The 24,535-nt window shown below is 42.7% G+C and overlaps 1 protein-coding gene across 1 annotated transcript in view; it reads right to left on the bottom strand.

Moving 5' to 3' along the window:
- fndc5a (fibronectin type III domain containing 5a) overlaps nucleotides 1–24,535 on the bottom strand; it is a 130,908-nt gene that overhangs the window by 35,156 nt on the left and 71,217 nt on the right. The window contains exons 4-5 of the mRNA XM_073034640.1: nucleotides 8,388–8,480; nucleotides 1,586–1,719 (exon numbers count right to left, since the gene is read on the bottom strand). Of these exons, the coding sequence (XP_072890741.1) occupies nucleotides 1,586–1,719; nucleotides 8,388–8,480 (227 nt within the window). The remainder of the gene's footprint in view (nucleotides 1–1,585; nucleotides 1,720–8,387; nucleotides 8,481–24,535) is intronic.

Raw genomic sequence — 24,535 nt, 5'->3', positions numbered from 1 at the left:
CATTCAGTGTATATTATAACTACACATTAAAATGATAAATGTTACTAACTATTGTGGTTACACGATTTGTTTCACAGCTGTACTATTGGTTTATAAGTTGTATTGCTATACACAGTGCAGGCATTTAAGGAGGGAAGTGATGACAATAAATACAAGAGATTCTCCAGTTGCTGGAAATCTAGAGTAGTGCACACAAAATGATGCGGGCACTCGGCAGGTCAGGCAGCCTCTATGGAAGTGAATAAACTGTTGACTTTACGGAACAAGACCCCTCATCAAGACTGGAAAGGAAGGGGGAAGATGCCGGAAGGAGTTTGTACATTCTCCCCATGATCGTGCGGGTTTCTTCCGGACGGTCCAGTTTCCTCCCAAGGTCCAAAAGATTGGGAGGTTAATTGTTGGGTTAAGAACTTCATTGACATTTATTCCTTTAGCTTTTTTCCCTGAATCCATTGAGTGTTTTGTGTCTTGGTAGAAAAAAACAGTGCACCCTGCCATATTGCTTGTTGTCATCCTCGAGGCGTTTTTATTGAACTTACAAGTGGGCTTGATGCCAAAGATGATTATTAGTGTTCTGGTTTTACACGCGCCTATCCAAGAGGAGAAGCTGAATATCGTGTCTGCTTTTCCTGCAGCCACCACTCTCGGCAATGAAACATTAGAGTTCTTTTAGAAAACATCATGCAGAGCCAAGAAGAGTAGGAATCCTCTCCTGACTCTAGGTCACTATCGAGGGGTTGGCAAAGACAAACACATACTGTTGGTTTACAAAAATAAATTGACTAAAACTGGAACTTTAACAACAGAAGTGTCTATTTTAAATTGGAGTTATGATGCAGTTAAATCCAAAATACTTCCAACTCAACAACTATAAGACTATAAGGAGCAGAATTAGGCCATTCAGCCCATCAAGTCTGCTCTGTTGTTTGATTGTGGCTGAATTATTTTCCCCATTCCTCTGTCTTCGCTGTAATCTTTGATACCCTTATTAATCCAGGACCTCTCACCCTCCACTTTAAATGAACCTAATGTTTTATTCTCAAAGGCCTCGATAGAGAGGGTGTGGAGAGGATGTTTCCTATGGTGGGAGGGTCAAGGACCAGACGGGACAGCCTCGGAATAGACGGGCATCCTTTTAGAACGGAGATGAGGAGGAATTTCTTTAGCCAGAGAGCGGTCAATCTGTGGAATTTGTTACCACAGGCAGCTGTGTTTTTACGTATATTTAAGGCAGAGGTTGATAGATTCTTGATTGGTCAGTGCATGGAGGGATACAGGGAGAACGCAGGAGACCGGCGCTGAGAGGGAAAATGGATCAGCCATGATGAAATAGCAGAACAGACTTGATGGGCCAAATGGCCTAACTCTGCTCCTATATCTTATGGTTTTATGGGTTTAAATATACCCAAAAGCTTCTTGACTCATCAGTCAGTGAGTGGCTGATATGCGCAAATCGTTACAATTTTATCTTTTGGCTTTTTCCCGATACATTTATATCCTATTATATATTAATATGGTTTGATTTGTTTCAATGTAAACCAGGATTTAAGTATAAACACTTAAAATGGCAGCCACTTTCTCCTACCTTGCTGCGTAGCAGCCCTCCCGTTGGGTGCTCTGGAGTGCTGTATTCTGAAGAGCTCTTGGCTTTGTCCTTATTATTGTTAGGTTCGTTGTCTTTGATAATATCATACTGCCTACAAAACAAAGCAATGACACCTGGGAAAATAGAAAAGAGGAGTCGATTGTCAATCAGGACTTAGGATGTAGAAATACCCAAACTATGCTGGAAGAGCACACGAAGGAAACGCCACATCACATCAATTGCACTCCGTCAGCGGAATTCTTTAGCACCTACGAACACAGAGTCTGTAGTTCTGATCGTTCTTTGGTACCCAGAGGAGAGGGCGCTTATGGGTTAATAGATTTTATTGATTCGAAGAATTCAAATTCAGATTTCTATATGGGCATTGAACCCGTGAACACCACCTCTCTAATTTTTTTAGATCTAGTTGATCTTTCATTGATCCTGTTATAGTTACTATTCTATAGATTTGTTGAGTATGCCCAACAGGAAAAATAAATCTCAGGATTGTGTGTGCTAACGTATAAACATAGAAATCTACAGCATATTACAGGCCCTTCGACCCACAATGTTGTGCCAACTCTGTAACCTACTCTAGAAACTGTCTAGAATTTCCCTAGCACATAGCCCTCTATCTTTCTAAGTTCTTAAAAGACCCTATTCTACCTATGTACTTCCATAATAAAATTTACTTTGAACTTTATATATATACTTCTTACTGTAATTCAATGTACTGCTGCTGTACAACAACAAATTTCACGACATATGCCGGCGATATTAAACCTGATTCTGATATTAGCACATTATGAGAAAGAGCTGTCTGGCCTGTGGAATGTGGAGATGTTATGATTCAGGAGTCAAGAATGAGGTGGAAGTGTTGTAATTGGATGTTCATCAACATGGATATAGCAGCAGCCAACCCAACCTACTGTAAGGAAGAAAGAAAGCAAAGGGAGAGAACAAAGAAAGAGCAAAGAAGGAAGAAATTGTGGCTGTCTTATATGAAAAACTAGCTCAAGGTAGACAGATAAGATTCATTCTGTTGATAAGAAGCAAACTATGAGGTGGCTGGATTCCATGGTGTGACCCAGGCTGCAGAAAAGCTACAGGAAGCATGAAGAAAGCACAGCAGTGCCTCTACTTCCTTAGGAGTTGCCAAGGATTCGGCATGACATCTAAAACTTTGACCAACTTCTATAGATGTGTGATGGAGAGTATATTGACTGGCTACATCACAGCCCAGTATGGAAACACCAAAGCCCTTGAATGGGAAATCCTACAAAAAGTAGTGGGTATAGCCCAGTCCATCATGGGTAGAGCCCTCCCCACCAATGAGGACACTGTCACAGCAAGGCAGCATCCATCATCAGAGACCCCTACCACCTAGGGTATGCTCTCTTCTCGCTGCTGCCACTAGGAAGAAGGTACAGGAGCTTCAGGACTCAAGCTACCAAGTTCAGAAACAGTTACTACCCCTCAACCATCAGGCTCTTGAACCAAAGGGAATAACTTCACTCAACTTCACTTGCCCCATCATTGAGACATTCCCACAATCAATGGACTCTCTTTTAAGGACTCTTCATCTCATATTCTCGATATTTATTGCTTATTTATTTATTAATATTATTTCTTTCATTTTGTATTTGCACAGTTTGTTGTCTTCTGCACGCTGGTTGAACGCCCAAGTTGGGTTGTCTTTCACTGTTTCTGTTCTGGTTATTATTCTATAGATTTATTGAGTATGCCCACAAGAAAATGAATCGTAGGGTTGCATATGTGTACTTTGAACTTTGTAAAGATATGGAAACAGCTGAACTACTCTTACAGAAAATTTACTGAACAAGCACAGATGAACAGGGAATGATACAAACCTATAAGCAAACATAAAGACAGTTGAACTACATGAAAACTAACAATTCAGGCTCTATCTAACAGGAGGGCCTACAGTAGTGTAGCAGTTAGCACAATGCTGTTGTAGCTCAGGGCATCGGCATTCAGAGTTCAATTCTGCTGTCGCCTGTAAGGAGTTTGTACGTTCTCCCTGTGGAATGTGTGGGTTTTTTCTGGGTTCTCCAGTTTCCTCTGACAGTGCAAAGACATACAGGTTAGTAGGTTAGTGGTCATTGTAAACTGTCCTATGGTTTGGCTAAAGATAAGTGGGTGTGTTGCTGGGCGGTGCAGCTCGTTGCCCCGGAAGGGTCTGACGAAGGTATCTATAAATAATAGACTCAAAACTAAAGCCCAAGTCCTCTTCTTAGTTCATCCTTTTGGAGGCTTTGGCAGGATTAGTGCTCATTCAGGTGCTTGCTAAATGCAGAAGTGTTTCTGTGTCCATCCTCCCTTAAGCATCGATTTCAGACTTCCTCGCCTTTTGGATAAAAAGATATACTCAACATCCCCTTCCATTACTTTCTTTAAATCTAAGCAACCTTGAATTTGGCCTCACTGTTAAGGCAAATAGAATTCATCCTATTCACTTTATTTTAACCCTTCATAATTTTATAAACTTCGATTAAACCTTCCCTCAGCCTCCTCAGTTCTTAAAAACAACTGCCTATTGCAATTTTTTTCTTCATAGCTGAAATTCTCCTGTCCAAGTAGCAATCATAGAAACTTTCATTGTCCCTGTCCTTCACTAATCATTAACGTTGCTTCTCATTTGGTTTTTGCAGCTGCGCGGAACAACCATTGACCTGAGCGGGAAATGTTTGGGTTTTATGTGAATGTTGAGGTGTGCTAATTGTTTGGCAGACCTCCCATTTTATAGAAATGTAACAGTAAGTAAGATATTTAATTGGCCTTTTGGAGATCTCGAGATCATGAAACTGGGTGACTACTGAAAAATCGAAAAATTGCTTTGGCATAATCATATAAAAGATTTAGAAATGCTTTGTTCAGCTTTCATTCTGTTGTGATGTTAATCTTGTTTGGGTCATACATTTTTATTATTTAAAGAACAAATGTGACAACAAGGTTTCACTCCTAGATGAGCTCAAAAGTCCTTTATATTCATTTTGACCGTCAAAATATGGAAGCACCTTCACAAAATCCCACAGACCCCGATGACTCTGTGATGTGAGTCTCTGAGTCTGATGTGAAATCATCCTTTAGGCCAGCCATTCTCAACGGGAGCCATATGGCCCCCCTGGGGGCCCTGGCACATTTGAAGAGGGCCACCAACTGAAAACTGTGAGAAGGGGAGCCCCAAGTGTCTATGGGGGCCCTGGTAACTGAACCAATGAAATACCCAAGCAGCAACCTTTATTGGAGACTATAGTCAATAATGGAGGTGACCTCCGACTGTCATTGTCTAATTTGGAGCCCGATGTCATGAAACTTGCAGAAAAGCACCAAGCTCAAGGATTGCATTAGGCTTGATAGATGTTTAATTTCATACAGTCTTTTTTAAAGTTTTGTCCAGTATGTCGGAATGGTCAAGTTTTCTTGGTGTTCAATAATAAATGATTTTCTGTCTATCTGTTCGTGTTGTATCCCTGTTTGAAAGGGGGGCCCCGGAACCTGAGAAGAGCTCCTAAGAGAGCCGTGGCCGATAAACAGTTGAGAATCACTGCTTTAGGAGGGTGAAGTCATGCAAAGCATCCAGCCCCGACACAGTACCTACCGAGTACTGCAGATCCATACTGTTCAACTGGCTGGTGCTTCACTGATATCTATAACCTATCGAATGTTCAAAGGCCTCGATAGAGTGGATGTGGAGAGGATGTTTCCTATGGTGGGGGAGTCTAAGACAAGAAGACACAGCCTCAGATTAGAGGGGCGTCCTTTTAGAATGGAGATGAGGAGGAATTTCTTTAGCCAGAGAGCGGTGAATCTGTGGCTTTCATTGCCACAGGTGGCTGTGGGGGCCAAGTCATTGAGTATATTTAAGACAGTTGATAGAGTCTTGATTAGTCAAGACGTGAAGGGATATAGGGAGAAGGCAGGAGATTGGGGCAGAGAGGGAAAATGGATCAGCAATGATGAAAAAGCAGAACAGATGGGGCAAATGGTGTAATTCTTTTCCTATATCTTACAGGCTTATGGTCTAACTCTATGACTCTGTGACATGACACAGTTGGTCACCTGAGTCAGGTCTTTCAGAAATGGGAGAATAACTCATTCTGTAATTCCATTCAAACCCGTTAAATCCTTGGCAGAAAAGCATGTGGCCTGAGTTAATTACTTAGTAAATTCAGCAGCTGCGACATCAGCTCCTGCCCAAGGGTGTTGTGCTATACTGCACTGAAAAGTGTTACTATACTTATTGAACAAAACACTGAAGCACTGGATCAATACTGAGATGGTGTTTGTGCAGAATAATTTACTGCTGGGCATCTAGCAGATCAAATTTATTGAGAGTCAATAAGTTAAAATCTACACCTGAGCCATTAACTTCTGGAAAGGAACAGAAGAATTGGCTGAAATTCTCTAGTCCAACACGCTGTGGTTTTGATCTGTATTAAGTGCTGATTTTAACCAAGATCTAATACTGACTAAGATGAGAGGAACTACAGTGGTGTAGCGGTTAGCACGGTGCTATTACAGCTCAGAGAGTTTAGCGTTCAAATCTGACACCGTCTGCAAGAGTTTTACGCATCTTTCCCGTGGGTGTGTGGGTTTCCTCCCGATGCTCCGGTTTCCTCCCACATTCCAAAGATGTACTAGTTCGTAAGTTCAGATCACAAACAAGAGAAAATCTGCAGATGCTGGAAATCCGAGCAACACACACAAAATGCTGGAGGAATTCAGCAGGCCAGGCAGCATCTATGGAAAAGAGGACAGTGGACGTTTTGACCTGAAACATTGACCACTTTTTCCCATAGATGCTGCCTGGCCTGCTGAGTTGCTTCAGCATTTTGTGTGTGTTGCTCTGTTTTGTTGGACGATCGGTCATTGTAAATTGTCCTGCGATTAGGCTAGGATTAAATAGGGTTGCTGGGCATTGCGACCTGTTGAGACAGGAGGGCCTGTTCCACTGTGTATCTCTTAATAAAATATAATTTAAAAATCTGTGCTAGTTTGTAGTTAATTACCTTTCCACTGTAATTTTTGCAATTTCAGCCCACAATAATCTCAGATATATCTCACAATGATATGTTTCCGACATGGAATCTCCAGTTCTTAAAAATTAATAAAAAGATTTGAAAAGAAAGAAAGAAAGGAATCTCCAGGTTGTGGATAGTTCTCGTAACCCTTATGTAGCTTGGTAGCCAGTTCTCTGGCTCAGAGGAAGCCGATGGGGGGCAATTTCCACGGTCCAGATTTTCTGTGATACAGCACCAGACAGGTCCCAAGGGTGCTGGACTAGATGGAGTCAACCTGTATTCAGATTGTCAGAGTCGACAGGGCAACTGAAATGTCACATCTGACCCAGTGCAATTAAAGATGTGGACTGGGCAGTTGCAGAATTCATGGAGGCAAGGGACAGCTTAGCCTAGACTCTGTGAAAGCTTCTGAAACTGGGGAGACTAGTAGGAACAGGGAGGAGTTTAATGAGGAACTTACAGAAAGCAAAGAGCTGAACATGTTAGCATTCTCCTTTTTGTTTGGGTTTTGGAGAGGAGAGTTCACTGGCTCCAACCTTGTCATGGTTTGGAGACCTGCGTGCCTCAATGACCTGGAGAGCTATGCTGGCTGGAGTCAGGGCTTTCTGCTTTGTCTCTTGGTCGGGTCACCCATGCCAAACAGGTCAAAGGGTAGAGGCCAGGCTAAGAGCGGTCCACCGGTCCTCCAGGGTCAGGGGTTCAGCTCAGGGCAACAACCCTGACTGGTAAAACAAAACTGTTACAGAGACAGCAATAAAGAATCCTACATCTGAGTGTGATAGTGTTCCTGAGTCTCCACCTGGGGCTTGCATGACTGACAGTAAACCCAGAGGAGGCTGCTGGCACAGTGAAAGAAGCCGTGGACGCCGCCAGAATTGGAGGACCTTCATTGCTGCCCTAAACAGCAGCTGCACAAAATCACTGCGGGTGCAGCTGATCTGAGAGATGCTGGACTGATTCCAACGTAAAATAACAATTTTAATTTGGTGTGCTTGAGGATCCTGAAGGATAAAGGCTGGGTTGGTGCAGAAAATAAGACGAGGAACCTAATTACGGCATGGGAGCTTGGTAATAAGAAATTATGAAAAGTAAAACATAGAGGTGATTAATTAATAAATCAGTTTTGGCAAAAGGAAGGTGGCAGTAATGAGAAAGAGAGGGATGGTGGGGGTGTGGAACTGTGTACATTAATGAAAGAAATGTACTGGGTAGGATTACAAGTGAGATCTAAGTGATGTAATTGGCTTCATATAAATGATTAGCAAACTGTTAAATCTGTGTGGTTCATTCTCAGCTGGTAACAGGTTGGAAGCCCATGATCCAGATCCACTCATATCCAATAATATTTTGGAATGGGGTAATAAATATATTAAATGTTGAATAAATTGGCTGTAAAAATTGATTGCTGTATTCGTTAAGTACAAACAAAATGATTCTGTATTTGAAATAAAAAGTGCCAACCCTCTCACAGTGCCAGACTGGACAGCAGGCAATGCGAGTACAACGCAGAGCCTTGAGGTACAACGCAGAGCCTTGGGGAACAACGCAGTGCCTTGAGGTACAACGCAGAGCCTTGCGGTACAACGCAGTGCCTTGAGGTACAACGCAATGCCTTGAGGTACAACGCAGAGCCTTGCGGTACAACGCAGAGCCTTGCGGTACAACGCAGAGCCTTGAGGTACAACGCAGAGCCTTGCGGTACAAGACATGTACTTCCCTGAGGGCCAAGAGCACAGCAAGTGTGTAACATCACCCACCTGCCCACATGACCAGAACCACCACAATGATGATCATCTCGCCTGTCCGTAATTGTGTATACCGTCTCTGTAGCATCTTCGTTGTCACTTCATCTGCAAGACAGAGGTCAAACAACAAACTGAGAGAGGCACAAGGTTACTTGTACGAATCGACCACATGCCGTTGAATGACTAGAGATATTGTTTATACCACTGCAAATCTCCATGAAAAAATATTGCATAATAATAGCAGTATTCTTTTCAAAATCTGAATATACAGAGTATATTCTCCGAGTATACAGAGACCTAAGATATATTGAAGATTGTTACGGACAATTATAAACTGTTTCAGCTATAGAAAGAATTTTTAAATACTGCAGTTGTTATAAAATATACAATAAACTTAATGGTTTTGATGAATTTAGCAAATTCAGTATGTTTCCCCTTTCGCTAATATAATGTTTCATTTACTTCCTAATTTCTTCTGCCCCTGCCTTATTCTCCCTTTGTCCCTCACCATCTGTTTCCTTGGCAACATCCGTTTCCAAGTTTGGCTGCACCCCACCCACAGTGAGGACTGAGGAGACGCTAGTGGGACTAAGTTGGCCAAATTTAAAAATTTGGATTTTGATTTTAGAGAGAGAGTGTGAGAGAATGTGTGTGTTTGTGTGAGAGAGAGAGGGAGAGGGGGAGATGGAGAGAGGAAGAGAGAGAGAGAAAGGTAGAGAGAGGGGAGAAGGAGAGGGAGGGAGAGAGAGGAAGAGGATCATAGAGAGGTAGAGAGAGGGAGAGGGAGAGAGAAAGGTAGAGAGAGAGGTAGAGAGAGGGGAGAGGGAGGTAGAGAGAGAGGGAGACGGGGGGAGAGAGGGAGACGGAGAGAGGAAGAAAGGGAGAGAGAGAATGAGAGAGAGAGAGAGAGAGGGAGGAAGAGAGAGAGTGAGTGGGGGAGGATCATAGAGAGGTAGAGAGAGAAGGAGAGAGCGGCAAAATGAGAGAGGAAGGGAGGAGAGAGGGAGAGTAGGAAAATGCTGAGATTTTCAAAAAGGTATAATGGAGTTCAAACTTAAAGTAATATCTTTTACTGCCCGATATTTTAATTTGAATGTAGATGCATGAAAACAGGGATGAAGTACATGCCAGAAGGTTATTGTCTTTTTAATATTGCTCTGAGAATTGTTTTATTCCAAAAGAACCTGTAAAATTAATAAGACAAGGAAATAAACAGATGTTATTAAGAGGCAATCAGGAGAGAACTAGTTTAAGTGGGCATCATTCCTGTCATCAGAGCTTAGTTGCTTCATGTTTACTCCAGTGCAATGCCAGGAGTAGCAGATGTCACACTAATGGCTGCCATCACTACTGCCCTTCTCCACCTACAGCCTGAGGCCTACCCCAACATTACTGCCAGCAGCTTAGAAACATAGAAACCATAGAAAAAACCTACAGCACAATACAGGCCCTTTGGGCCATGATGCGGTGCCGAACATGAAAATTACTTTAGAAATAACCTACTGTTACCCATAGCCCTCTATATTTCTAAGCTCCATGTACCTGTCCAGGAGTCTCTTAAAAGACCCTATCGTATCTGTCTCCACCACCGTTGCCATATAACCATATAACAATTACAGCACGGAAACAGGCCATCTCTGCCCTTCTAGTCCGTGCTGACGCTTACACTCACCTAGTCCCACTGGCCCACACTCAGCCCATAATCCTCCATTCCTTTCCTGTCCATATACCTATCCAATTTTACTTTAAATGACAATACCGAACCTGCCTCTACCACTTCTACTGGAAGCTCGTTCCACACAGCTACCACTCTCTGAGTAAAGAAATTCCCCCTCATGTTACCCTTAAACTTTTGCCCCCTAACTCTCAAATCATGTCCTCTTGTTTGAATCTCCCCTACTCTCAGTGGAAAAAGCCTATCCACGTCAACTCGATCTATCCCCCTCATTATTTTACAAAGTAAATACCTCTATCAAGTCCCCCCTCAACCTTCTATGCTCCAAAGAATAGACCTAACTTGTTCAGCCTTTCCCTGGTAACTTAGGTGCTGAAACCCAGGTAACATTCTAGTAAATCTTCTCTGTACTCTCTCTATTTTGTTGACATCTTTCCTATAATTCGGTGACCAGAACTGTACACAATACTCCAAATTCAGCCTTACCAATGCCTTGTACAATTTTAACATTACATCCCAACTCCTATACTCAATGCTCTGATTTATAAAGGCCAGCATACCAAAAGCTTTCTTCACCACCCTATCCACATGAGATTCCACCTTCAGGGAACTATGCACCATTATTCCTACCATTATTCTGTTCTACTGCATTCTTCAATGCCCTACCATTTACGATGTATGTCCTATTTGGATTATTCCTACCAAAATGTAGCACCTCACACTTATCAGCATTAAACTCCATCTGCCATCGTTCAGCCCACTCTTCTAACTGGCCTAAATCTCTCTGCAAGCTTTGAAAACCTACTTCATTATCCACAACGCCATCTACCTTAGTATCATCTGCATACTTACTAATCCAATTTACCACCCCATCATCCAGATCATTAATGTATATGACAAACAACATTGGACCCAATACAGATCCCTGAGGCACACCACTAGTCACCAGTCTCCAACCTGACAAACAGTTATCCACCACTACTCTCTGGCATCTCCCATCTAGCCACTGTTGAATCCATTTTACTACTTCAATATTAATACCTAACGATTGAACCTTCCTAACTAACCTTCCGTGCAGAACCTTGGTGCAAATCAGTTCATCCCCCAGAGAAGGAAGGATTCAAAGGGGGGAAAGGGGCCGCAGTGGTTGGCAAAGGAAGTCAGAGACTGCATAGCATTAAAAAAAAGGAAATATGACAGAGCTAAGGTGAGTGGGAGGACAGATGATTGAGAAGTGTTTAAGGAACAACAGAACTTAACTAAAAAGACAATACGGGGAGAAAAAATGAGGTACGAACGCAAGCTAGCCAGGAATATAAAGGAAGATAGCAAAAGCTTTTTTAGGTATGTGAAGAGAAAGAAGATAGTTAAGAACAACGTTGGGCCCTTGAAGAATGAATTGGGTGAAATTGTTATGGGAAACAGAGAAATGGCAGAAGAATTTAATGAGTACTTTAGATCTGTTTTCACTAAGGAAGACACAAGCAATCTCCCAGATGTATGGATGGGCCAAGGACATAGGGTAACAGAGGAAATGAAACAGATTGACATTCGGAAGGAAACGGTGATGAGAAGACTGATGGGACTGAAGGCTGACAAATCCCCAGGTCCAGATGGTCTGCACCCTAGGGTACTAAAGGAGGTGGCCCTGGAAATTGCGGATGCATTGGTAATCATTTTCCAATGTTCCTTAGATTCAGGATCAGTCCCTGAGGATTGGAGAATGGCTAATGTTATCCCACTTTTTAAGAAAGGAGGGAGGGAGAAAACAGAGAACTATCGACCTGTCAGCCTGACATCGGTGGTGAGGAAGATGCTAGAGTCTATTATTAAGGATGAAATAGTGGCATATCTAGATAGCAGTGATAGGATTGGGCCGAGCCAGCATGGATTTACCAAGGGTAAATCATGCTTGACTAATCTGTTGGAGTTTTTCGAGGATGTAACCAGGAAGTTAGACGGGGAAGATCCAGTGGATGTAGTGTACCTCAATTTTCAGAAGGCATTTGATAAGGTCCCACATAGAAGATTGGTGGGTAAAATCAAAGCTCAGGGCATCGGGGGGAAGGCATTGACATGGATAGAAAACTTGTTGGCAGATAGAAAGCAAAGGGTAGCGGTGAATGGGTGTTTCTCGGAATGGCAAGTGGTGACTAGTGGGGTGCCACAGGGCTCGGTATTGGGACCACAGCTGTTTACCATTTACGTTAATGATTTGGATGAAGGCATAGAAAATAACATCAGCAAATTTGCTGATGATACTAAGCTGGGTGGCAGTGTGACATGTGATGAGGATGTTAGGAGAATTCAGGGTGACTTGGATAGGCTGGGTGAGTGGGCAGATACTTGGCAGATGGCGTTTAATGTGAATAAGTGTGAGGTTATCCACTTTGGGAGTAAGAACAGGAAGGCAGATTATTATCTGAACGGTGTAGAGTTAGGTAAGGGAGAAATACAAAGAGATCTAGGAGTCCTTGTTCATCAGTCACTGAAGGTGAATGAGCAAGTGCAGCCGGCAGCCCATTCCACGCACTCACCACTCTCTGCGTAAAAAACTTACCCCTGACATCTCCTCCGTACCTACTTTCAAGCACCTTAAAACTGTGCCCTCTCCTGTTAGCCATTTCAGCCCTGGGAAAAAGCCTCTGACTATCCACACGATCAATGCCTCTCATCATCTTCTACACCTCTATCAGGTTACCTCTCATCCTCTGTCGCTCCAAGGAGAAAAAGCCAAGTTCGCTCAACCTATTCTCATAGGGCATGCTCCCCAATCCAGGCAACATCCTCATAAATATCCTCTGAATCCTATCTATGGTTTCCACATCCTTCCTGTAGTGAGGTGACCAGAACTGAGCATAGTACTCCAAGTGGGGTCTGACCAGGGTCCTATCAAGCTGTAACATTACCTCTTGGCTCTTAAACTCAGTCCTACAGTTGATGAAAGCCAATGCACCATACGCCTTCTTAACCACATAGTTAACCTGCGCAACAGCTTTGAGTGTCCTATGGACTTGGACCCCAAGATCCCTCTGATTCTCCACACTGCCAAGAGTCTTACCATTAATACTATACAGTATTCTGCCATCATATTTGACCTACCAAAATGAACCACCTCACACTTATCTGGGTTGAACTCCATCTGCCACTTCTCAGCCCAGTTTTGCATCCTATTGATGTCCTGCTTTAACCTCTAACAACCCTCCGCACTATCCACAACAGCCCCAACCTTTGTGTCATTGGCAAATTTACTAACCCATCCCTCCACTTCCTCATCCAGGTCATTTATAAAAATCACAAAGCGAAGGGATCCGAGAACAGATCCCTGAGGCATAATATGACCCATCATATGGAGAATATGCAGAATATGACCCACCTACAACCAGTCTTTGCCTTCTGTGGGCAAGCCAGTTCTGGATCCACAAAGCAAGGTCCTCTTGGATCCCATGCCTCCTTATTTTCTCAATAAGCTTTGCATGGGGTACCTTATCAAATGTCTTGCTGAAATCCATGTACACTACATCTACTGCTCTACCTTCGTCAATGTGTTTAGTCAAAAAATTCTCTTTTCACAATCTTGTATAATATATCGGTATAATTTATATTCTGTGGTATCTGTACTAGTGTGCTTATGAGGTGGCAGGCAAGCCTCTCACTAAGCAACAAAGAACCTGCTGGAGGAATTCAGTAGTTCAAGCAGCCTCTGTGGGAGGGAAAGAAGAGCTGACATTTCGGGTCGAAACCTTGTCTTTTCCTCTCACAGATGCTGCTCAATCCAGTAGTTCCTCTGGCAGAAGACTTGTTGCTCCAGCTCTCCCTTGTACCTTATTGTACCTGTATTTCACTGCTCTTTTCTACTTTTCCAGTACGCCTGTTTGTTAATGCAAATATCTAATGAGCCAATCGCATGGCTACAACTTGATGCATAAAACCATGCAGACATGGTCAAGAGGTTCAGCTGTTGATTGGACCAAACATCAGAATGGGGAAGGAATTAGATCAAGTTGACTTTGACCGTAGAATGATTGTTGGTGCCAGATGGGGTGGCTTGAGTATCTCAGAAACTGCTGATCACCTGGGATTTTCACACACGACCATCTCGAGAGCTCATAGAGAATGGTGTGAAGGACAAAAAAACTATTGAGCAGCAGTTCTGTGGGCGAAAATGCTTTGTTAGTGAAAGAGATTGGAGGAGAATGGCCAGTCAAGCTGACAGGAAGGCGACAGTAACTCAAATGACCACACATTACAACAGTGGTGTGCAGAATAGCATCTGTGAACGCACAACACATTGAACAAGAGCTACATAATAACATGGCCACTGAGTGTATATGTCAAAAATCTCAATATGCATGCTGGTATCAGAATGATTTCACATGGAAGAATATAAAAAACAAGGTTTGATGATGTTAGAATTTAGAAAGAAGGATGTAATTCTAAGGCTTTATAAGGTACTGGTGAGGCCTCACTTGGAGTACTGTGAGCAGTTTTGGGCCCCTTATCTAAGAAAGGATGTGCTGATATTGGAGAGGGTTCAAAGGAGGTTCACAAAAATGATTCAAAAGAAAGGATTATCATGTGAGGAGCGTCTGAGAGCTCTGAGCCTGTACGTGCTGGAATTTAGAAGAATGAGGAGTAATTTCATCGAAACCTATCAAATGTTGAAAGGCCAAGATAAAGTGACTGCACAGAGGATGTCTCCTACAGCGGGGGAGTGTAAGACCAGAGAGTGCAATCCCAGAATGGATAGATGTCCATTTAGAACTTTAGCCAGTGGGTGGTGAATCTGTAGAATTTGTTGCCATAGGCAGCTGCAGAGAGCAAGTCACTGGGTATATTTAGGCGGAGGTTGATAGATTCTTGATTAGTCAGGGCATGAAGGGATACAGGGAGAAGGCAGGAGAATGGGATGGGAGGGAAATGGATAAGCCATAATGAAATGGCAGAGCAGACTCGATGGGCTGAATGGCCTAATTCTGCTCCTATGTCTCATGGTCTTAGGTACCTACTCATTAGCTTTCATCAGCCTATTATAAAGAGCACATCCTTCTTCCAAAACCTCCTGGTACCTAGAGATGTTTATAATCAGAATTGACAAGCACAAGACTGGCACACAGACCCCCTGCTAATACACAATTGGTATCAAGGATTGTAAACACATATCTGCTCAGAAAGAGAAGATATTTTTGCCACATCCTGTGTCCACAGGCCCTTTAGGATTTTCTTTCCAACATTCTCCTGGGTGCAAAAGGGAGTAAAGAAATTTACATGGACAGTTGCAATTAAACACAAAAAAAATTCAAAGACCAGGGTCATGTGTAACCTAAATGTAAGAAATATACTCTTTACAGGACAAAATCTTCACTGTATCTTGGGACGTGTGCCAATACTAAACTAATTTCATATCCAGTTCCCCTCCAAGAGGACCACAACCTTGTGGTTAGGTTTGGAGGTTTGTGTGCCTCAATGACGTAGAGAACTATGTTGGCTGTGGTCAGGGTTTTATACTTTAACTCTTGATAGGGTCACCCATGCCAAACAGGTCAAAGGGTAGAGGCCAGTCTACCAGTCCTCCAGGTTTGGGGGGTTCAGCTCAGGGCTAACAACCCTGACTGGTCAAACAAAACTTTCGGAAAGAGTGACAAAGAATTCTTCTACACTTGAGTGTGATGGTATTCCTGAGCCTCCACCCGGGACTTGTATGACTTGCAGTGAAGACCGAGAGGAAGCTACCGATATAATGAAGGAAGCTTTGAACACTGCCAGAGATGAAGGACTTTCATTGCTGGCCTAAATGTTGGTGGCGTAACAGGCAGTAAAAAAATCAAATCCCAATAAACAAACGATAAGGGCAATGGTGTTTTTGTTCAGGCAGCAAGAATCACCAAGTGGCACGGACACAGATATTCTTTCTAGATAGGTGGTGATATCCAATTGATTATGAAACACCCCCACCTTACGTGGAAGGGTTGGATTAGTTCTTTATGAGGGACAATACTCTTGAAGCTCAGAAGAAGCAACACAACAGACTTTTAACATCGTAAGCCAGTGAGTTGTTTGTTATGTCTCCCCTCTCGCTGTGAAATGGGGACACCTCTGCTTCCATTATTAGGGAAAGAGAGAGAGCCTGTGGTATGTCGAACTACCAGGTGAATAAGTAGCCTTTGGGCTACTGCAAGTCTGTGTCTTTATTGATGCTTTGCTGCACGTTTGTGTGCTCGGAGGGGGGCGCTGATGCTTTTTTTGCTGGTGGGGGGTGGTCATTACTCTGCTGCTCCTTATGTGTGGGTGGTGGGAGCTGGGGGGGGGACTTTGAGGTTCTAATATTTAACTGTCATTCATTCTTTGGGGCACTCCTCTGTGTTCGCGGATGTTCACAAAGTAAAAGAATTTCAGGATGTATATTGTATACAATTCTCTGACATTAAATGTACCTTTGAAACCTTTGAAGTACAGGATAGTGCTGAGAACCTGCAGGCATGGAATACTGAAATAAGAGGCCAAAAAATGTAGATTATTAACAGACTTTGGAGATTGGTTCTGAGACCTTTCACAAGCTTAAAAAAATGGAAGCTTTATAGATAAGTAAAACTCTTCTCTTCAGACAGATTGAAGGATATTTTAATTCAGAGCAATTATAGATAGCAGAGAGCTATAACTTAGGCACAAGGAATTAAAGAACTGAAGAGACAGTTTGTGCTTATGTCATCATAAATCGTTATGGGCAGGCTTGTGTGACTTGGCAACATGCCACCCATATGTAGTTCTGCTGAAAGAGTTCTTGAGTCATTGAAATTTTGGGAATATTTAAAAAGCAGATTCTCAACCTCTTTTATGCCATGGACCCCTATCATCAACTGAGGGGTCTGTGGATCCTGGGGTGGGAACCCCTGCACTAAAGGATAGATTTGCAGTTTAAATGATGAATGGATCCAGTGCTTTCCCAGCGTATATGACAAATAAAATCCTCTCAGTCTTCCAGCCGGGTACAAGTATAGATTAAAACCAATGTTTTGATGGCAAACTCTGCCTTCTTCATCAGGGATGTCTAGTCCAGTGGTACTTATACCTTCATTGTCCATCTCTCCTGATTGGTTAGTCCTCATCCAATCAAGTTTCCGCTGTTCCACCTTGTTTACAATTCCAGTTCTTACTTAAAGCGAAACCTTCATCTTTGTTAACATTCTTTTCCTCTAGTTTTATCTCAACGGCTTCCTTTACCAGGTGGCCCCAAAAGCCATTGGCGCGGCACAGTAGTTTTGTGAAGTTGAAGTCAATCCTACGGCCGTTGCAAATGCAATGTTCTGCTACCATCAATTTCTCCAGGTAACCCAAACGGATTCACCTCCTGTGCTCCTAGATGCGGGTTTCCACCGTGCGTCCCGTCTGGCTGATATACGCTGCTTCGCGTTCACAGGGAATCCTGATTTAAGCCTCCTTACAGGCTTATGGATGGTATTAATCCCGTATTTCTTCAGGATCCTGGCGATCCTTCCATAAACCGTGGAAATACAGGGAAGACAGGTGGTAGCAACAGGTTCCTCCTCCTGGTGAGGTTTCTTGGTTTTTTCGTCGGCCCTTTTAAGGGCCCGTTTGATTTCCTTCACCTTGTAGCCATTCTGTAGGAACATCGTGCGTAATGGTCTTACTTCCTCAGGGAGACATTTACAGATTTCCCCGCGAATGCGGAGAAACGTACATCAGCCAGACGGGACACACGGTGGAAACTCGCATCAAGGGGCACAGGAGGTACATCTGTTTGGATTACCCGGAGAAATCAGCAGTGCAGAACACTGCATTCGCAATGGCCTTAGGATTGACTTCGATGGCATAAAACTGTTGTGCCGCGCCAATGGCTTTTGGGACCACCTCGGGAAGGAAGCCATTGAAATAAAACTAGAGGAAAAGAATTTTAACAAAGACGAAACTCTCGCTCTAAGTAAGAACTGGAATTCAATTGTAAACAAGGTGGGAGAGTGGGAACCTGATTGGATGAGGACTAACCAATCAGGAGGGACAGGCTATGGGGGTATAAATACCACTGGACTAGACATGCCCAGGCATCATCCCCGATGAAAATGGCAGAGTTTGTCATCGAAACATCAGCTATAATCAGTACTTGTACCCGGCTGGAAGCCAGAGAAGAGTTTATTCGGATCCGGATAAATTTGTAAAACTGCAAGAGTCTCATGTTTGATGTGGCTTGCAAAGCTGCAACCTTGAACAAACAGCATGAAAGATGCCAACGAATATCATCATCGCCAGGCACAAGTGTGTCACAGTGAACCTGATATTTGGACGACGATTTAGGAGCCAGGCCAGGTTGAGGAGGTCAGGATGTCGGGTCCGAGTCAGGGGACAGGCAGGCTCAACTGGCTGCGATGCTCTGCAATGAACTATGGGTTTGGGGATGGACTTTCCTTGTGGACTTCAGCTCAGAACGATATTTGCTTGCATTTATTGTTTGCATAATTTGGTTTTTTTCCCCTGCACATCGGGTGCTTGACCGTCTTTTTTTACGTGTTCTTTTGGGTTTCTTTGTTTCATGGCGTCCTGTAAGGAGACAAATCCCGAGGTTGTTTAATGTATACATACTTTGATAATAAATGTACTTTAAACTTTGAAATGTGAACTCGTATAGTCAGCAGGCAGCAGTGAAAGCCCCACCCTAAAAGCAGTATCATGGATGTCAGTGCCATGTTCTCAGTGAGGTGATACCATATGATATGATCTCCAGCTGGGTCACAATGACATTCTCCCCACATACCACACATTGATTAATGGCCCTTCTACAAGTATTCTGGTCTTTAGCCCAAGAAACTTCAGTACAACAGCAAAATCTTGCTCTTGTTTACACTCTTTATTGAAACACAACATCATGATACGGGCTGTTACCAATAGAATGGCAATAAATATCGATTATGCTAGCAATGCTCCGATTCTGTGAAAACAAAACTAACAAAGTTCTTGTGTGAAGCCAGTCAGTGATTACATCAATCTGAATCTTCCCTGGTGTTTGCATGTCATGATTTCCAATGGTATTCTTCTGACAATGATTAGGAATAAACACAGTAATAAGTTATTCGCTGTCTATGGCCTGGGAGCATTGATACCAAGAAACATCCATGGATGCGCTGGGACACATCATCCGTGATGTGACCTGGGTCAGCGGGTGTTTCGGGTCTTTCAACATCTGGTCTTCACCTCAAGATAGTGCCAGCAAACAACACTACCTGGGGTGACGTCTTCCAGAGAGTCCACAAAACTTTCACTTGAACTTCTTTTCCTTTGAAGTGTGTTTCTGGTACTGTAGGAGTCTGTGATCTACAGTTTGAAGGCACGTTTTCGAGCTGATTGACTGATCTGGTGGTTTGCTGTCTCTGAGGAGATTCCAGGAGCTGAGCGACCTCGAGGCCAAGAAACTTGGAGACTTCAAGCTAAGTGGTGAGCAAGCCCATGAGCGACTCCATTTCTCACCAATCTCGCAGATTAAAGCATTGAGGAAGATTGGAAACATCGAGGCGAGTGAGTGTCCAGTGCTGTCTATCAGCTTCTCGTTCACTACTACTGAAGGAAGGTGTTTGTGTGTGACAGACTCTCTCTCCCTTTCGCACACTGCTCCCAAGAGAAGGCCCCTATGTTCGATGGTCTTTCTCTTTCTCCTCCAATGCCATTGGAGGATGGGACCAAAGTTCTGGGTCTGCAGTTTATAGAGTGCATCGGAGTTTGATTGTATTTCAATTCGACTCTTTTGATTTTATGTTTTTATGCACTACATTTTTGTTCATTCTTTCTTGCCGCCATTTGCGCGATTTGTTTGTTTTTTGCACGTGGGGGGGGAGTTGATGCTTGTGTCATTTGTGTGATTTATTTGCTTTTTGCACATGGGGGCGGGTTAATGTTCTTGTCACTTGCGTGACTTGTTTGCTTTTTGCATGTGGGGGGGGGGGTTGGTGCTCTTGTTGCCATTTGTGCAATTTGTTTTTGCACCTGGGCGCGGGGGTTGATGTTTCTCTTTGAACAACTTCTATCGTTTCCTTTGTTTTGTGGCTGTCTGGAGCAGATGAATGTTAGAGTTGTATACTGCATACATACTTTGAAAATAAATGTACCTTGAACCTTAAACATCAGACACCTTTGTCTGGGTGACCCAACCTGGGCTGATCAAGCTCTGGCCTATGTTCCAACAGCACTGGTCCACAGGTCACACCTCTTGATCTATAGTCATCTGGTGGCTCGCTCAGCAGCCTCTGTGACGGCCCTGATGGCTTTTCTCTTTGCAGCCCCTGTAACACCAAGGAGAGAGTAGGTTCTGCACAGCAAGCAGGCAGCAAAACCTCCACACCCCACCTCTACAGGCTCGCATTGTGATCTCCACCCCGTCTCTGGCACTGCTCTACCAGCTCCTGGTATTTGGCTTTCTTACACTCAAATGCCTCCTCAGCCTGGTGTTCCCAAAGCACTGTCAGTTCTACCATGGCCACCTGCTCCGAGGTTGCTGACAGAACGACCGTGTCAGGCCTCAGGGATGATGATGCAATGAAGTCAGGGAACTTTAATTGCTTGTTAAGATCGATTTTCAGTTGCCAGTCAGACGCCGTGGTGAGCAAGCCTGCTGGAGATCTGGGCCGAGGCTGTGGTTGGTCCCCAGCTTTGACAATGATGTTATCAAGCCAGGGAACTTTAATTACTTGCCAAGATCGACTTGCAGTGGCCGGTCAGACGGCGTGGCGAGCAAACCTGCTGGTGATCTGGGCTGAGGCTGTAGTTGGTCTTCAGCTTTGACAATTAATTATAGTGTCCTCAGATTTTTCCACCTTTCTCCTGCTTTCACCCCAGTATCAGAACTGAATCAAGTAATGATGCAGAGGATGAAGCTTGCTGTTACAACTTACTGGAAGAACAACTAAATAAGAGCATTAACCCTGAAACAGTAACAGATTTACATGCTGATAACACTCTTGTACGAGTCAGAATGCTGGAGCGCAGCAGAGAAGGACCTTGCCAAGCTGTCGTCATTCCATACCATGAACCTCCAGACGATCCTCCATATTTTCTGGCCAAGAAAGATCTCCAACCACGCCCTACTCCTTCAGTGGCACCAAGAGGACATGGCCATAATCATCATGAGGAAACATTGGAGATGGATTGGCCATGTGACAAGAAGAGAAGCCAACTCCATCATCAAGACAGCACTTCATTGGCCTTCTGAAGAGAAGAGGAAATCTGGGAGACCAAAGCCAACTTGGCACCGTTCTGCAGAGGCAGAAATGAGGATGCTGAACCACATCTGGGGCACAATAGAGAAGGTGGTGGAGGACTCCCATTGCTTTCCTAAGCACCAACGGAGTAATGGACAATAAGTAAGAAAATAAAATTTGGATTTACTTTGGGTAGTGTAGAATTATGCTGACTCTCAATCAATTCGCAAACCTCAAGAATATAAGCTCACAGGGTGGTTTAAGAATTGGTGCCTCTTAAGTTGTCAGCAGTGCTGACCTACAGTACCGGGGGAATGACTGTGGAGTAAGATTGTGTTAGTTTATTTGTTCTATGTATATTCCATTGTTATGAAGTGTGGGACACTAATGGATGAGCAACAAGTGTAGATGTCTGAGATTCTTTCATTTATTATATTAGGTTGTTTAAAATTACTAGAACACTGAATGTCACAAGAACATTCAACGATTTGTAGTGGAAATCAAAGCAACGTGCTGGAGGAACCCACGAGGTTAAGCCGTGTCCATGGAACATTGGTTGGAGGCTACCCAGGTGGAGTGAGCTCCTCCACCCTGAGGGTGGCCTCATCATGGCACAAGTGGAGGCCATGGATTGGCATTTTGAATGGGAATCGGAATTTGTACAATAACGTGCCACAACACAATTTCAAGACTTATTTCTTTATGCAGGTTACTTATATTGGGAGTTAAAGATTCCCTCCGCCTCAATAGTTTTACTAATTGATAAATATACAAAATCTCAGTGCATCAAGAAATTGGCAGTCAATGAAGTAGTTCAGAGTATTACCTGAGACAATACATCAGTAGTAGAGCAGGAAGGTAGGTAGACATACACTCCCATTATTCCAATTTGTATATTAAAAATTCTAAATGCTGATTATTTACATTTACTCAAAGAAACAAACAATTATGCAAGATAAATAAACTGAAATTAATTCTACACATAAAAGACACTAGTGGTAAGTCATTGTAAGTTTCATTTCATCCATCCATGCATTTTGTTGGTCCAATTGATTATTGTATAATTTCAGCTGAAGCCCAACATTGTCACTACATTTTTCCATTGCCTTGACACCAGCTCTTCGATTTATTACAGGCAGGAGAAAGACTACAGATGCTGGAAATCCAAAGTGACTCATGCAAAATGTTGGAGGAACTCAGCAGGCCAGGCAGCATCTATGGAAATGAATAAACAGTTGACGTTTTTGGGCCGAGACCCTTCATCAGGACTCAGAATGTTTATTCATTTGCACAGGTGCTGCCTGATCTGCTGAGCTCCTCTGGCTTTTTGTGTGTGTTGCTTTGATTTATTATTCAGAAATAATAGGAAATGCTCACAAGATTTCTAAAATAGATTTATAACAGCATTCAGCGATTCAGGAACAGCTTCTTCCCCTCTGACACCCGGTTTCCGAATGGACATTGAACCCTTGAACACCACCTCACTACTTTTCTCCCCCTCGTTTTGCACTGCTTACTTAACTTTTAAAAAAATATGTATATTTCTTACTGTAATTCACAGTTTTTATTATCATGTATTGCAATGTACTTCTGCCACATAACAATACATTTAATGACATATACCAGTGATAATAAACCTGATTCTGAACAGAAGTAATTCGATTTAACAGCTTTTTTTTCCTCTTGGTCTGCTCGTAAGAGGATTTATTTTATTACAATGACTACCTCTAGGGTAATGGTTTCCTCCTTTATAAAATTTCCAATGCCATGCATATGTTTTAGGTGCCACACAGCGTATTATAATGTCAAACATGCGCTATAAAGAACTTGGATGGCAAGGAAATGAAAATATACATCATTGGATACTGTCTAAGAAAGAATGTGCTGACATTGGAGCCTCGCTTGTTGAGTTATGAGCAGATGGGTCCTGTTACCTAAGTGTGCTGATGTTGGGGAGGGTTCAAAGGAGGTTCATGAAAATGATTCCAGGATTGAAAGGCCTGTCACATGATGAGAGTTTGGTGGTCTGGACCTGTATTCACCAGTATTCAGAAAAATGAAGGGGCATCTCATTGAAACCTATCGAATGTGATGGCCTCAGTAAAATGGATGTGGAGAGGATGTTTCCAATGGTGGGAGAGTCCAAGACCAGAGGACACAGTTTCAAAATTAGGTGTCGTTCATCTAGAATGGAGGTGAAGAGGAATTTATTTAGCCAGAGAGTGGTGAATCTGTGCCACAGGCTGCTGTGGAGGCCAAGGCGTTGGGTATATTTAAGGCAGACGACAAGGGATTCTTGATTGGTCAGGGTATGAAGGGATATGGGGAGAAGGCAAGAGATTGGGGCTGAGAGAGAAATGGATCAGCCGTGATGAAATGGCAGAGCACACTCTATGGTCCAAATAGCCAAATTCTACTCCTATATCTTATATTAAAAACATGGCAGAAAAAATTAATAATCATAGCTTAAGTGTTCTACGTGCAATTTTCCGATGTTAAACTAATTGTTTTCAGATTATTATTATTACTTTTGTATAGTACTTGCACATTATTGCAGCCGGATCTAGAGGAATATTGTAACCTAGTGTTGACTAAACACCATCACAGAAGTATTGGAAACCTCTGTTTTTTTAAAAAATAATGTTTTTAATAAGATTTGTACTTTTTAATACACTCATGAATTTTTCACAGTCACTGGCAGAAAGCGGTATGGCAGCTAAACTAACGGTTTATCACCTTTCCCATTTTTCATTGGTTAAGTATTAGCACATTGCCCACGTGATGTAATTGTTTTAATTATGTAGCCTATTAACTAGTTTAATCCTATGTAAGGAATTTCCCTCATCTTATCCACAAAAGTAGGAGATTTTTCAGAAGTGCCATTTATATTTCTTTTTACTCCTTTGTCTTACATCCCTAAGTATTAATACCAATCTTAGCACCATTTCTCAGCTCTTTATTGACTTTGCTTAGTATTTGTATGTATGTTTGTACTCTAAATAAACTGAAATCTCAGAAACATGATTGTTCACCATTTTTGACTCCTGAAAGGACCCTAAGGATCAGAAATTAAACATTGATCCAACAGAAGCAAAATGTACTCGACAACAAAATGTCTCCCTATGATGGGATGTGGCATAAAGGATGTCAATAGACTCCTAAGCTAATGACTAATGAAGTCCAACATTTAACTTAAGTACTACTTACTAAAGGTTACTGCACTATTAAGGTTATAATCACTTTTGCTTAAACTGTCAATTTACATGAATTATTCACAAGCTTCC

This window comes from Hemitrygon akajei, chromosome 32 (assembly GCF_048418815.1).
Source record: "Hemitrygon akajei chromosome 32, sHemAka1.3, whole genome shotgun sequence".
Classification (NCBI taxonomy): Eukaryota; Metazoa; Chordata; class Chondrichthyes; order Myliobatiformes; family Dasyatidae; genus Hemitrygon; species Hemitrygon akajei.
This window is presented reverse-complemented; position numbering and strand designations above follow the sequence as displayed.